This window comes from Gracilinanus agilis, chromosome 2 (assembly GCF_016433145.1).
Source record: "Gracilinanus agilis isolate LMUSP501 chromosome 2, AgileGrace, whole genome shotgun sequence".
Taxonomy (NCBI): domain Eukaryota; kingdom Metazoa; phylum Chordata; class Mammalia; order Didelphimorphia; family Didelphidae; genus Gracilinanus; species Gracilinanus agilis.
The window spans coordinates 614,356,043-614,370,806 of record NC_058131.1 but is presented as its reverse complement, the minus strand read 5'-3'; the positions used below and the strand labels follow the sequence as shown (position 1 = coordinate 614,370,806).

Here is a 14,764-nt window from a genome sequence, read left to right as displayed (position 1 = left end):
TCAGCCATTGGAGAGGATACCTAGGCTATTTTTGAGTATGTTCAGTGTCTAAAAATATAAAAAAAATTTGCTAAAAGATGCCCAACCGGAAGCCCCCAAGGTTCCCTATTAGGGGCATCCATACTGGCCTGGGCTGAAGGCCAGCTACTATGGGAAGAAGTCCAAAATGCCCACCATTAGCCACTACTTAATCTCAATTCACTATCTCAGCCAGGAAGCTTCCCCTGATTAAGTCCACCACCTATTTGTTAACTGGCTCAAGCCCTGGCAACACCCTATTACCACCACCTGCAGTTCTTATGATTTACTGTTTAAAAAAAAAATAAATGAAGGGAGGGGAAAAGAGGGAAATGGAGATGATATTAAAAAAGAAAGAAAGAAAGAAACTGATAAAAATCTTTTTAAATTTTCATATAATTTTATACAAAAACATAATGTTTTATAGAGATAACTTTGTGTTTGTCCTTTCATTTGACCCTTATGATCCTGTGAGTTAAATAAACTTCCATTATTATCTCTAATTTACAAATGAAGAAATAGATACTCAGAGGTTAAGTGACTTTATCTATAGTCACCTAGCAAGTATCAGAGCAGAATCCAGCTCTGCTCAATACAACCTGAGGGAAAATTAACTTAATTAACTCTCCTAACTGGAGTTAATACCAACTCCTTGACCATAAGAGGACCCTGGGCATCCCTAGCCTCTTGTCCTTCCATGCCTTCATTAGCCTGTGCTTCAGGATTAGAAGGAAGAGGATGATGTAAAGTTAAATTTGCTGCAAGTAAATAGGCTTGGACCATCTCCATCTGCATATTGGCCTCAACTAGTGTTCTTGATAAAAAAACATCTTTTTGACCAGACTGGTAGGAATCAAAATTGTGACATTTCTGTTCCATGCCTCATTACATGTACTTCCCATATTCTAGCAATTTTTCCCTTTCTCCCAGGGGTCTATTGTTCATAGTTAGCATGGGATAACCAAAAGAATAATGGACAGAAGCCTTTGGTTTAAATCCTATACTAGACCTCAGAATAATTATAGAGACTGAAGGAAACCAGGCCATGGAAACAGGAGGTCCTGGGTTTAAATCTGACCTCAGATACTTCCTAGCTCTGTAACCCTGGGCAAGTCACTTAACCCCCATTACTTAGTCCTTACTCCTTTTCTGCCTTGGAACCAATACTTAGTATTGATTCTAAGATAGAAGATAAGGGGGAAGGAAGGAAGAAAGAAAGAAAGAAAAAAAAGGGAGGGAAGGAACCAAGGAAGGAAAGGGGGAGGGAGGACACTTGCAGATCAGAAAAGGTTTCCTATAGATCATGTTTTATTCAACCTTTGAGGTCATGGACCCTTTGGGCAGTCTGGTAAAGCCAATGTGCCCCTTCTTAGAATAATCTTTTTAAATACATAAAATAAAATACATTGGATTACAAAAGGTGACCTAAGTTAATGAAAATAAAGATATAATTTTTTTCCACCTAAGTTCACAGACTCCCCCTGCATGTAACTGTGGACCAGATAGTTAAGAACTCTGTTGTTGGGGCACATAGGTGGCACAGTAGATAGATACAATGCTAGACCTGGAGTCAGAGGACCTAGATTCAAATCTGGCCTCAGACACTTTCCTAGCTGTGTGTCTCCAAACAAGTCACTTAGCCTTCATATTCTAACTCTCACCATTCTTCTCTCCTAGAATGGATACTAGGAGAGAAAGTAAGGGGTTAAAACAACAACAACAACAACAAACAAACAAACCTATTGTTGAAGGTAGTGATTTAGCTGCATCTTCAAGGAAGAGAGGAATTTTATAAGTCAGATATAGGGAGGGATTCCAAAAATTGGGCAACGGAGTGTGAAAGTACAGAAATAAGAGATCAAATGGCTCTGTGTGAGGAACAGAGAAAAGGTGTTTGGTTAGATTATAGAGTAAGGGATGGGGGGTGGGTAATGTATATTGGGGCAAAAGGCTGAGGAGTTTATATTTTATCAAAGAGGCAATGAGGGGCTACAAAAGATGATGGAGTTGGAGTAGGGGGTGGACAGCTGCATGGGAGACTTTAGACAAGGACTCCATGGCAGAAGGCTGGGGCAAGGCTTCTTAACTCATTTGACATCATGGACCCTAGCCTTAAGTGCTAGGGATGCAAAGAAATGAAAAACAATCTCTGTCCTCAAGGAGCTTCCATTCTATTGTCCAGAGATTTGCTAATTTATTCAACAAATATTTATTAAGCTTTTACTTCACTGCCTGCTTGTGCTAGGAATTGAGGAAGCTTTAAATGCCATGCTTTTACCCTCAGGTGGTTTTCAATCTATTTGTCATTATAAGACCCACAGATAAATATAGTACAAATGATCGTGTAAATACCTAAGAATATAAAGTGCTATAAAATCAAATGAACACAAGACTTCCTGGAAAGGTGACATTTGAGCTGGGCATTGAAGGGTACTTAAGACATTAAGAGCCAGAGAGCAGCTTTGAGGGTCTGGAAGCATGTAAATAAGGGGATGAGGGATATGGCAGATCCCATCCTCCCGCTTTCTCGATACTCTGATATCTTGGCATTCAGGGAAGGGGGAAATCCACCCGCTCCAACTCTAGTTGCTGGGCTCTCAAGGGGTTAATCCTGTGACCGTCCAAGGTGATGAAGGGGAAAGAATGGCAGAGGGAGGGAGCCTGGGCATGATGGGGAAGCCCCGGGAGGAGCCCAGGGCTCTGCGTGCCTGCACCGCAGAGCTGCGGAAGGTTCTCCCTGCCTTGGGGATCACATGGCTTTGCCAGAGTCTGACTGCAGCACCAGCTGCTCTCAGAGCTGAGCCTGAGCCTGAGTGGGGCTGGCCAGCTCTGGCGCAGGGGATCCCTCATTCCCTCTGCCTGGAGGCAGCAGGCAGTGGGAGACTCTGGGGCCTCTGGGTGGGAGCCCAGGGCTCCTCTCCCTGGCTCAGAAGGCTAGCCAGCCGGCCTGAGGCTAACCATGTCTATCTGCTGTTGCTTCTTTTTCAGGGACTATGGAAGTTCGAAGAGGAAATCAGGTAAGCAGGGCAACCTCTGGGCTGTTTGTCTCTTCCACCTCTCTCTTCTGCCTGTTGCATGTACTCTGGTGGCTCTTTCCAAATCGCCTTGGGGTCAGGCAGTTTCTTGCACTCCAGAGCGTTTGAGATTCGTTTTTTCTGAGGTTTCTCACCTATTTGCCCTACTACAAGATCTGGTTTTTATTTGGGCAGATGCCACATCTAGGGGTCCCTTATGGCTGGGCCATCCCTGTCCTGCATACCCAGGAAGAACCATTTGGCACATTCCCAACCTAAACCTCTCCTTTCTTCTCCTCTCTTCTCTCCTCTCCTGCCCTCTGCTCTTTTCCAGGCATGCTAGCAACCAGCCCCCAAATCTCCTGTTTCCCCTTATGTGTGTGTATGTGTATGTGTGTGTGTGTGTGTGGGGGGGGTTATGGAGGTGGGGATGGGGAAGGTCAGTGGTGAATTTTTTTGATGAATCCAGCCTTCTGGAAAATGAGCCTTTTTCTCCTCCTAGGTCCCTGCCCTCAATCCAACCTCCCACTTCCCAGAGGTTTGGGGAAATGTTTGAGTGTTCTGTCACTCCCAGGAGGATAAGAAAGGGTTACTGTGTCTTTTCTTGCATTGGGCATTTGTTGATCAGCTGGACGTTAATCAGGCTGGGCAGGTTGTACTTGTACCAAATGGAGCTTTAATGGATTGGCTACTCCTGACCTCAGCCCCTCCTTCCTTCACTGGAGACTATCAGAGCCTCTTCCTCCTGCCTGGAGCTGGGAAGGTGGATGGACAGGTTCACTTAGCTTCAGAAAGGCTTTGGAGGGTGGAAGCTGAGTCCTTGGGGCCAGATGAGAGATGAGAGGTGGGGACAGAGAGCTATTAGCTGCATTGGGAGCCAGAGCAGAAACTAGACTACGGAGAGGGAGAAGGAGGGCGATCAGGGAAGAGGGAAGAAAGAGAAGAAAAGTCCCCAGCTACACCAGCAGGCTTTCTCTGTCCTCCCTAAGTCTGCTGCCTTGGCACTGGGGGACAGTGAAAGGATTTTGTCACCGGGAAGCATTGATGTCTATGTCTGAACTTTGGCTAACACTGGAGCCTTCATTGTGAGGCTAGAAAGTATGAATTTCTATGTGTTTATCCATGTGTTGGGTGGCATAATGCATATGGTAGGGGGTATATTCTGTGCATTGCCCATGTTAGTATATGTCAAGGGGTATTGGAAGTTGTGCAATTAGAGTTTGTATATTGAGTATATGTGTGGGTGTCAAGATGCATTGCATGTTGGAGTATGTTTATGTGTGTTATATATGTGTTGTGTCTCTGCGTGCTCAGGGGGAATCTGTAGCCCTGTGGTGTTGTGTGTGTGCATGTGTATGCATGTGCTTCCCCTGTCATCTTATGTCAGCTGTAGCTTCTCCCTCTTGGGAGACCTAGAAGGACTGCCCCAAAGAGCACCTCACCAGGAGCCTGAGTCAGCTCCATCCAGGGTCCATTTTACTGAGAGTCCTTCTCAGTATCCCTGCACCACATAGCACATGGGTGACTGGGTGGGTAGCTTGATAGCTTGCAGAAATGAATGGGATTGGTGGAATGGTTACATCCATCTCCCACCTTCTCTCCATGCTCCTTGCCCTGCTCTCTCTAGGGCACTTGTATGAAATGCCAATGGAAATGGGAGCCACTGAATTGTACAGAAGGATCTCTGTGGGCACAACTAACTTAGAAAACCACATATTAACATTATCTGTGTTTTATTGTCTTTTTATGTTGTTAAACATTCTCCAGTTACATTTTTATCTGGTTTGGGCAGCCTTAGAAGTGTTGTAGGGTATGAGTTTTTGACATTTCTAGGGCACAGTCATCTGGGGGATGCCAGGATATGGTTGGATACTATATCTGATCTCAAGAAGATGGGATTAGGAGCAGCTAGGTGGCTCAGTGAATAGAGTTCCAGGCTTAGAGATGGAAGGTCCTGGGTTCAAATCTTGAATTCAGACACTTTCTAGCTGTGTGATCCTGAGCAAGTCACTTAACCCCCATTGCCTAGCCCTTACTACTCTTTTATCTTGGAACCAATATATAGGATTGATTCTGAAACAGAAAGTAAGGGTTGAAAAAAAGAACAAGATGAGATTGTTTGGGGTCATTTTGATTAAGATCTGAACGCTAGTCTAAGGTTCATTGTGGTGAATGAATCCCAAGAGTGGTCCTGTTAAGGAATGGTCCTTTTTAACTGGGTAGAGGTCAGATTCTAGACCAGCAGGTTTCATGATCCATTGAGAGCTGAGCATAATTCTGTGTGGCATGTGTTTCTAGCAGCTTGGAATGACATCTGATGAGATGAAACATAATTCAGAGAAGAGAGAAGTGGTACAATAGAAAGAGGCTTGCATTACTTAGGAACCAATTGGCATGATAGATTAGAAAGGGTATTCAACCTAGAGTCAGAGGTCCTAGGTTCAAATCCTGCCACTGATGCACAATATCAATATGACTTTGGGCAAATTATTTTATCCTCTTTAGTCTTTGGTTTCTTCAACTGTAAAATGAGGGGACTGGATTCACTGACCCTCGAGGTTTTTTTTTTTTCCTTTTCTAGATATGTGATCATATGATTATTTAATTATACTGATCTAGGTTCTAGTCCTCATAAGTCACTGACTATCCAGGTGACTTAGGCAAACCTCTTACATCTCAGTTTCCTCATCTATAAAATGAGACAAATTCAATTCCCTAAAAATATCTAGGGCACCCTTCTCTGTAGTTACCTTAACTGAATGCTAAGGGAGATACAAGTAAGTCACCATCCCTGCCATCAGAGGATTCACTCATGGTCCAGTAAGGGGAGTAAGACACATTGAAAAATAACTATGCAATAAAATAAAATAGGTCAGAAGAGAAGTGAGAACAAAGAGCTGTAGGCGTTCAGAGGAGGAAAAGAGCTTTTCTGGCTGAAGGAGGGGGTGCGGCAGAGAACATTTCATGGAGGAGGCAGCAGCTTTTGACCCTTCCATTCAGCTTCCTTCAGAAGTCTCCTTTAGAATTTCCCCAGAGAGTTTTGTCAATGTGGCCTCTGTGCTCTCGAGGAAGCCCTTCCACGAAGGAAGTGAGGCTTTACTGGAGATGACATTCTCCTAGCACCCTCATAAGAGACAGAAGAACAGAATCACAGAATGTGAGGGACAGAAGAGACCTTCCAAGCCAATCCAATCAAATCCCCACATTTTGTGGAGAAAGAAATTGAGGTGAAGTGATTTGCCCAGAGGATTTGAAGAGAACTGGAGAGTCATATCCCAAATCTGATGCTTTTTTTTCCCCCCACTCCTCAGTTCTAAGTGGGAATAGGTGACTGGTCAGAGTTTCATAGGATTAGGAAAAGGATTAGGAAATTTCATGAGACATTACTGGGATGTGAATAAACAAAATGTTGCTAAGTAGAGTTTCTATTGAATCTGCTTTAATGAAGAGTGATGAATCATCTGTAATTGTCACATTTCTTGTACAAAATGCAAATGAATGCTCTAAAGTACTTCAGCAAATTTGTTCTCTTAGGCAAGTTTGTCATTCTCCCTGAAATTTTGCTTAACTATTTCCTTGATAATTCTTTGCTTGGGAAGCTAGGTGGTATGATGGATAGAGTGCTGGGCCTGGAGTCAGGAAGACTCATTCTTCCTGAGTACAAATTTGACGTCAGACATGTATTAGCTGTGTGACCCTGGGCTAGTCACCTAATCCTATTTGCCTCAATTTCCTCATCTGTAAAATGAGCTAGAGAATGAAATGGCAGACTTCTCCAGTATCTTTGCAGAGAGAACCCCAAAAGAGGTGATGAAGTCAGACATGACTGAAAACCAACAAATACTTTTCTTGAAAATTATATAGTGAAAGCTATGCAGCTTTGTGGAAAGAGAACAGGACTGAAAGCCAGAAGACCTCTAAGCCCTGTTCTAGTCCCATCTCTGCTATAAACTCATTTTGTTGGATAAAGCTATTTGTTCAAGTGAACTTTTGGGGTAAATTATTTCTTTCTTATCTTCATCTATAAAATGTAGTTTTTGGACTAGATAATTTCTTCGTAGGCTTAGATGAGTCCTTACTGGACCTGAAATATTTGTATCAATAAACCCTTAACCAGTTCCCGTCCCAGTGGTCAGGAATTCTGAATTACAGAATCTAAATTGTTATGGTCAGTGGATTATTTGACATTTTGCCAAGTGGTTCAAAGTCCACTTTTCATTTACTAGCTTCTTACAATAGGAGACTTATTTTATACTCTTGCCCTTTCCCAGCTACTACTTTTCTCATTGTCAAATGGACAGCGACTAGAAATATTATAGAATATTAGAGTTAGAAGGACCCTTAGAGAGCATATAAATCTGGCTCCATCATTTTACAAGATGGGGAAACTAAGACTCAAGGACTTGCTGATGGTCACACAGGAACTTAGTTGCAGAATGGGTCTAGAATTGAGATCTCTTGGCTCTCAGGCCTTTGTCCTTTGTCTTGTTTTTCCTTTTATCCCTCCACCCTCTAACATCACCAAGTAATTCTGGATAATTGTGTGGCCTTGTGTAAGAGAGACCACGTGAATCAGGAAAACAAAAAACATGGAATTTCATAGCTATCTTCACATGTTTCCCCAATAATTAATGACCTCGCCTGACATCAAAAAAGCCCAAGCTGTCTTTCTGCTCCAAACTTGATTTCATGAAAGCCAACTATGGGGCTCCATTAATTGTGTAGAGAGATGCAGAATGAAGCTTTCTCCTTAAGAATCAAGAGGTCACCTAGAGTGGTTACTCGAGACAATTTGAGATTTTTACTAAAATTAAATATAGAAGTGGCCTGATGGGGCTTTGGAAAAGAATCCCCTGGTTAGGAATCAGGAGACCTAAAGATTAATCCCACCTCTGCCTTTAACTATGTCTCACTTCCATCACTTGTAAAATGAGAGAATTAGATTATAGCAGGGGTTTTTAACCTTTTTGTGTGTCATGAATCCCTTTACAAGTCTGATAAAATCTATAGATATCTTCAGAATATCAGAATAATATTTTATCAGAATATATCAGACACGTACTATACTAATAACACCAATATTATATTAATATTATTTATGGGTTATAAATAATATGTTGATATACTATATTAATATTAGAATAATGTTTTTAAACATATGACATTAATTACAAAGGAAACTGATTAAATTGAAATATAGTTTATATTTATATATTCTGTATATTAATACCTGCATGCATATTTACACATGTATATATCTATCCCTTTATCTCTATCTATATATCTAGAGAGAATATGCATGCACATATTTTTTTATTTATTTAACAGGTTCACAGATTCCAGGTGAAGAGTCTCTAGGTTCTAAGCAGAACCTAATATTCTCTGTTCTTAATTGAATGCTACCAATTTATTCTTATTTTATTCCATTTTTATTGAATATAGTGTGGTAGCTAAAAAAGTAGATTTAGAGCCAGATGAATTGAGTTTGAAATACTGTCCTGCCACTTAGATAAATAGATCATCATAAATCGAGAACTAGAATCTCAGGCCATCTAGTCTAATGCTCTCATTTACAGATGAGGAACCTCAGACTCAAGAGGAGCTTAATAACTTGTGGGCACAAGGTGACAAAGGTAGTAAACATTGAACCCAGGTCTTCTGACTCCTGAGCTAACGTTCTTTTGACTGTGCCATGCTTTTGCATATGTGACATTGGACCAGCTGAATTATATAATCTTTTACGTTCCCTTCAAATCTGAAATGTAATGATCCTAAGATGCCAAGGCCACTGGGTAGGCATGTTGTAGGAGAGACAGAAAGACAAATAAATAAATAAAAATTGGAGAGCTTCTTGTCCAACAGAAGAGAGCCCTAGGAAAGCACAAAATGGTGGTGTCATGTTAAGTGCTGAGTGAGAGGTTTAGACAGTGCTTATAGGAACTAAGGTAAGAGAGAGACAGAGGGAAGGAAGGAGAGAGGGAGGAAGAGAGGGAAAGAGTAAAAGGGTGGTGGGGATAAAGGGCAGGGAGAGGGGATGGAGGGAGGAAAGAGGAGAAAGTGAGGGAGGGAGGAAGAAAGGGAAAGAGTGGAAGAGGAGGGGGGAGAGAGAGAGAGAGAGAGAGAGAGAGAGACAGAGAGAGAGACCCTCCAAATCCTCTTCCTAAATATTCTAGTCCTGAGATGATTCAGGCAGTGTGATTGTGGTTTAAAAAAAAAATAGCCTTTGGCCTTCTGGGTCCTCAGGTATTCTCATCTGTCAAGTGGGAATGATACTATCTATTTTTTCTACCACACAAGGATATTGTGATACTCCAATGAGGCACTGGGTATTCTTCACTCTCCCTTCCCCATCTGCATAGGAGAGCTGACAATGCCTGCTTCCTTGGGGACCCTTTTCAACCCAAATACCTTCCTCCAAATTGACAGGATATTTCTTCTTTAGTTTCCCTGAAATCCCCTCAGAGATTTCTTTGAATTCAGAAGTGCCTATTTTTAAAATACATACCCCTTAGAGAGTTATTAGTCATTCACATTTTAGTGCAAATCATTCCACTTACTTATTAATTACAAATTACTCCCAGCCCAAAATAGCTGGACTGAAGGAATGGGTGGTTTTAACTGCAGAAGCAGCCATTAGAGGAACAGGGCAGTGTGGTAAGAGGACCAGACAGGGTACAGGTTAGAATGGATGAAGGAAAGGAAGAAGAAAAGAATAGTTATGCACTAAACACTTTTACAAATATAATTTATTTGATCCTCACAACAACTCTGGGAATTATGTACTATTATTTTTCCCATTTTACAGTGGAGATAACTGAGGCAGACAAAGGTTAAGTGACTTGTGTAGGGGCAAGTATCCTACTGTACCTAATAGGAGTCTTATAGGGCTAAGGAATAAAAGACTTAACAAGTGAGGAAGATAAAAGAGAGTAGGAGAGGCCAAAGGCAGACTTTACCCATTTAGACATTTTGTTGAGATATTTTGGTTTTGCCTCTTTTTCCTCCCATAATCCCAGGACCCAAAGTTCAGGCTAAGAATATTAGTGTTAGTTTCAGCTTCATTAGTAAATAAATGGGTTTGTGGATCTAGCTGGGGAGCTTAACCAGAACATGTAACATTATATCTATGAGGAAATGTGCTCTGAGTTCCAAATACCCACTTTACAAACTTTTGAAACAGAGCCACTTCATAGGTTGGAGGCCTTCTTGAATATAGTATTTTTAGTCTGTGATGGGGAGGACTTTGACCAGAAGCCAAAACAAATTCTTGTGAAATAAGTTTGGATCTGCTAAATTGGCATTGAGCAATTGAATGGGATAAAGATAGGAGGCTGAAATACTCGTTTTCTCAAAAATACTCCTATTCCAAGAAGGAACCTGGGACCTTCAGAAGCTACCTAGCTTCTCAGCTGAGCTGTCACTGAGACATGAAGACCAAGTGTGAAGCTTTTTGGTAGATCAACCAGATCCCATATCCATTGGCCTAAGGCCCAAAAAATATTATTCCCTTAATGCACAGAACTCAGATTAGTTACATTCTCCATCACTGAAATGGACGTGGTCCAGCCAAGGGTAGGGAGATACAGCAGAGGAAGCCATGAACATCATGGCTCCTGGACCACTAGCCCCACTTTTTGGAGCTCCCGAGACATGACTAATTGGCTGCTGGGTGGGAGTCTCAGAGAAGAATCTCTAAGCTCTTGTCTACATTGAAGGGGCCAGGGGCCCTGGGGGAACCTTTCTAGCCACTGTTTTTCAGAGAAGTCCTAGATAGCACTGTGGTATGGCAGAAACAAGGTAGAATTTGAGGTCCAAAGTCATGGCTTTGATAGGAACGTCTAGATGAGTCATTAATGTTCACCAGACTTCATCTGGAAAATGAAGAACTTGGTCTTTGAGTTCTTCTCCAGTTCTAAACATTGTTATAATTAGATGTAACCCCCAGATCTGCCCCCAGGAGAAAGAAGTCCCTCCTTCCTCTTCCATCACCCCTAAAATATATGAACTTTCCTGGATAAGGACATGGTTAACTTTTTTTTTTTGAAGGTGTACCTTGTCTTAGGTGCTTGTAGCCTTGTTCATACTTTTTCATTGATGAAGTTTACAACTAGGTCAATGTCTGAGCTCTGTCCCTACCTTTGTGACTCCAAAGAGAAAGAGGCGTATGATTGTCTAATTCTGGGACTTGGGTCAGTTCCAGTCCTTACTATCTGTGTGTCTTAGCAATTTACTTAACTATGCTGCATCTCATTTTGCTCATCTGTAAAATTTGGAGGGTTGGATTAGTAGACCAATGGTTCACAGAGTGTGGTCTGAGGGTTCCCAAGATACTTTCAGAACATCCACAAGGTTGAAACTATTTTCATCATCATCATCATCATCATCATCATCATCATCATCATCATCAGACATTTTAATTTCCAGTACAGTAAATACTGATAGACAGCTATAGACCACATCAATAAAAGCTGGGAGGTAGTCCTCAATCATTTCTAAGAGTATAAAGGGGTTCTGAGATAAAAATGTTTGAGGAATGTTGCATCTGGATAATCACGAAGGTCTCTTCAAACTCTGAATCCTATAGTTTAGAGTCAGAAGACTGTGTTCTGACTTTTACTAATGTTGGACTGCCTGGAACATCTTGCCATTTCTCACTTGCTACTACTGCTGCTGCTGCTGCTGCTGCTGCTACTACTACTACTACTACTACTACTACTACTACTACTACTACTACTACTACTACTACTACTATTACTACCATTAGCGTTTATATAGTGCTTTAAGGTTAAAAAGTGCTTTATAGGGGGGTAGCTGGATAGCTCAGTGGATTGAGAGTCAGGCCTAGAGATGGATGGGAGGGAGGGGAGAGAGAGAGAGAGAGAGATTGGAGAAGGTAGAGAAGAAGGAGGAGAAAGAGGGAACTGATTAGGTCACCTCTGCCATGTTGTTTGGCATGGGCACCTAGTTTAGGAAAGACTTTTATAAAGTAGAAGATAGCCAGAGGAAGGCAATGAGAATGGTGAGGGGCTTCAAATTCATGCCATACAAGGACCATATCAACGAACTGGAGAAGAGAATCCTCAGAGGGAATAAAGCTGTCTTCCAAACATTTGAATAGCTATATCTCATGTAGAAGAGGAATCAGTTATTTTGTTGGATTCCATTGAATAAAACCAGGAGCAATGGATAAAATTCCAAATAAGGAGATGTAGGTTTGTTGTCAGTAAGAACTTCCAATTAGAGTTCTTCCTGCATTATGGGCTGCTCCTAGAGGTTTCCCTCACTGGAATTCTTCAAGCCACAGCTGGATTAACATTTTTTTTTTGGTGTTTTGCAAAGGACTCTTATTCAGGTAGGAGTTGGACTTAAGAGGACTACTGAGATCCCTTCCAATTTTGGAATTTGGGTTTTCTTTGAATTTGGACCCATAATAATTGCTGTAAGAGAAAACTCCCAATAGCACATCTTACAACTGATGATAATAGTAATGAGGAGGAGGAAGATAACTAGCATTTATGTAGCACCTAAAAGTTTGCAAGGTATTTTACAAATATCTCATGTTATCCTCTTAACAACCTTAGGAGATAGGTGCTTTTTTTATTCCCATTTTATGAATAAGGAGACAAAGGCAGACAGAAACTTAGTGTTTTGCCTAGTAACACACATCTATTACTTTTATGAGGCAAATTTGAATTTAGGTCTTCCAGATCCCAGGTTTTAGCATTCTATCCACAGTTCCACCCAGGAAGGCATAAAGACCCTCCTTCTTCCAACTATCAGCCAGAAGGTAACACCCCTTGTCAACCTATTCATGTGCAGCTCTCTTGATTAATGACAAAGAACTTACATACATCCTGGGGAAAACAAAAATTTAGGCAGCCTTTACTGTTCTTACTACCTTTTGCAGACTTTAGGCCCTGCTGTTAGCTTAGAAACATAGTATAGTATTTATAATTTTATTCACTTTTTAAATTATCATGGATATATTTTAGGATGTAAAAGGCTGGAAAAATTTGGGGAAAACAAATATTAGGGATTTTTTTCTATTTTCCTTAGAGATTTTTTAAAAGAGAAAAAAGTCCTTAGGAAAAAATTGATCTCTTTTTTTCTCCCCTGACCCTGAGTTTTCCTTTTTTCTAAGCCTCCACATCACTTCATAAGGTCCTACCAGTAGAAATAGAAGTGCATTTAGGTGTTATAAGACTGAGAATGTCATTAAAAAGTATATTGGTCTCTGAAGGGATACCTGGGTTCTAGTTCCTGCCTTGATGCTGTTAACAATGACCTTGGACAATTTAGCAAACTCCCCTATGCTTAGCATAAAAATCACTAACTTCCCTCACTACCTTCAAGGGTACAGTCACAAAGAAGTACTCAGTGAATTTCTGAACCTCAAGACTTCCCCCAATCTACCAAGTCATACTCTTCTCCAACCATGTTAGATATTCCAAGGGATGTAGCCCTCTGTGTGTGTGTGTATGTGCATGAATGCATGTGTCTGTCCCAGCTCAGGGACAAGGGAGGGAGGATGAGGTCTGTGTGAAGTGATGAAGTTGGTGACAAGATCTCAAACACTGATCTCAATTGTCAATTGGCAATAGTCTCTACAAGAGTTTTGTGGACCCCTGGTCCAAGTGGTTACAAAGGATTTTTCCATACCTCTGTTTTGCATCAGGCAGGGAGGGGTAAGGGTTGGCTACAGTTTTTCTGGGGGTGTTACACACATTGTTTTGCTCCTTTCCCCACCCCACCCCCCACAATCCAGAACTGTCCCCTCAAGTACCCTACTGCCACGCTTTTATTGGCAAGCCTTCTTTTTTTTTGCACTTGATCATCAGGATTTAATTAAAAGATCCATTCGTTCCCTCCTCCCCTCCCCTGTCCTCTTTTGCTCTCTCTGTTCCAAAACTACTATACTTCACCTCTATTTCAGAATTGTTGTCTGGCTGCCTGCAGGGCCTAGCACTATCAAAGATGGAATTCATAGCAGGTAGATGGGGAGAGGCCATGAAAGTAGCATTTTCCTGATTCATGGCTTCCTTCTCAGTCCCAAACCTACTCTCTATCCACCTGCCACTGCCCTTACCAATACTGACCTCTGTTTTCACTGGTTTCTCTATTTTTCTGATTCTCTGAAATAAACACCATGGAACAACACTGAGAAATCTTACCAAATGAAAAAACCACCAAAAACAAAAACCCAAATAAAGACTCATCTCTTGTTATTGTATTGGAGATTCTTCCTTTGTGTAATAAGTGCTTGGTCTAGATGACTTCTAAGGTTTCTTCCATCTCTGAGGTTTTGTGATGCTATTAGATATGCATTCTACATAAAAGTGAAATTTTAGCCAAAGATATAAAGTGCTTTCCTTACAATAATCCTGTGAAATTGTGTGAGTATCCCTTTTTGAGATTCTTAGAGGCTTTAGAGGTGCTATAATTGGTCTTCAAGTATTTATTAAACATTTACTGTGTGCCAGGCATCTGTTCCATTCCTGTCTCAAAGTAATAGCTTTACCAAGGTCCAATCCTTTGCTTGCATAAGCAATCCCATTCCATCCCATCTTCCTCCAGCAGACTGCCTTCTCTGTCTTCCCCATTCTACTTTCCCTGCCTACTTACTCCTTCCCTACTCCCTACAAATATGCCCATGTCTCCCTTGTCTCACAAAAGTTCCCCTTGATCTTTCCCTCCTAGCTAATTGTCATCCTACATCTCTTTTGCCTTTCATG

The 14,764-nt window shown here is 41.3% G+C and overlaps 1 protein-coding gene across 3 annotated transcripts in view; it reads left to right on the top strand.

Annotated features, from left to right (window-relative positions):
- Positions 1 to 14,764, top strand: part of SH3PXD2A (SH3 and PX domains 2A) — a 348,301-nt gene that overhangs the window by 221,953 nt on the left and 111,584 nt on the right. For 2 of the 3 annotated variants that reach the window (XM_044665546.1, XM_044665545.1), the window contains exon 1: positions 2,978 to 3,035. The exons of the other annotated variant lie outside the window; for it this stretch is intronic. In XM_044665546.1, coding sequence (XP_044521481.1) covers positions 2,978 to 3,035 — 58 coding nt within the window. Of the gene's footprint in view, positions 1 to 2,977; positions 3,036 to 14,764 lie in introns of those variants that run through there. 3 annotated transcript variants of the gene reach the window in all.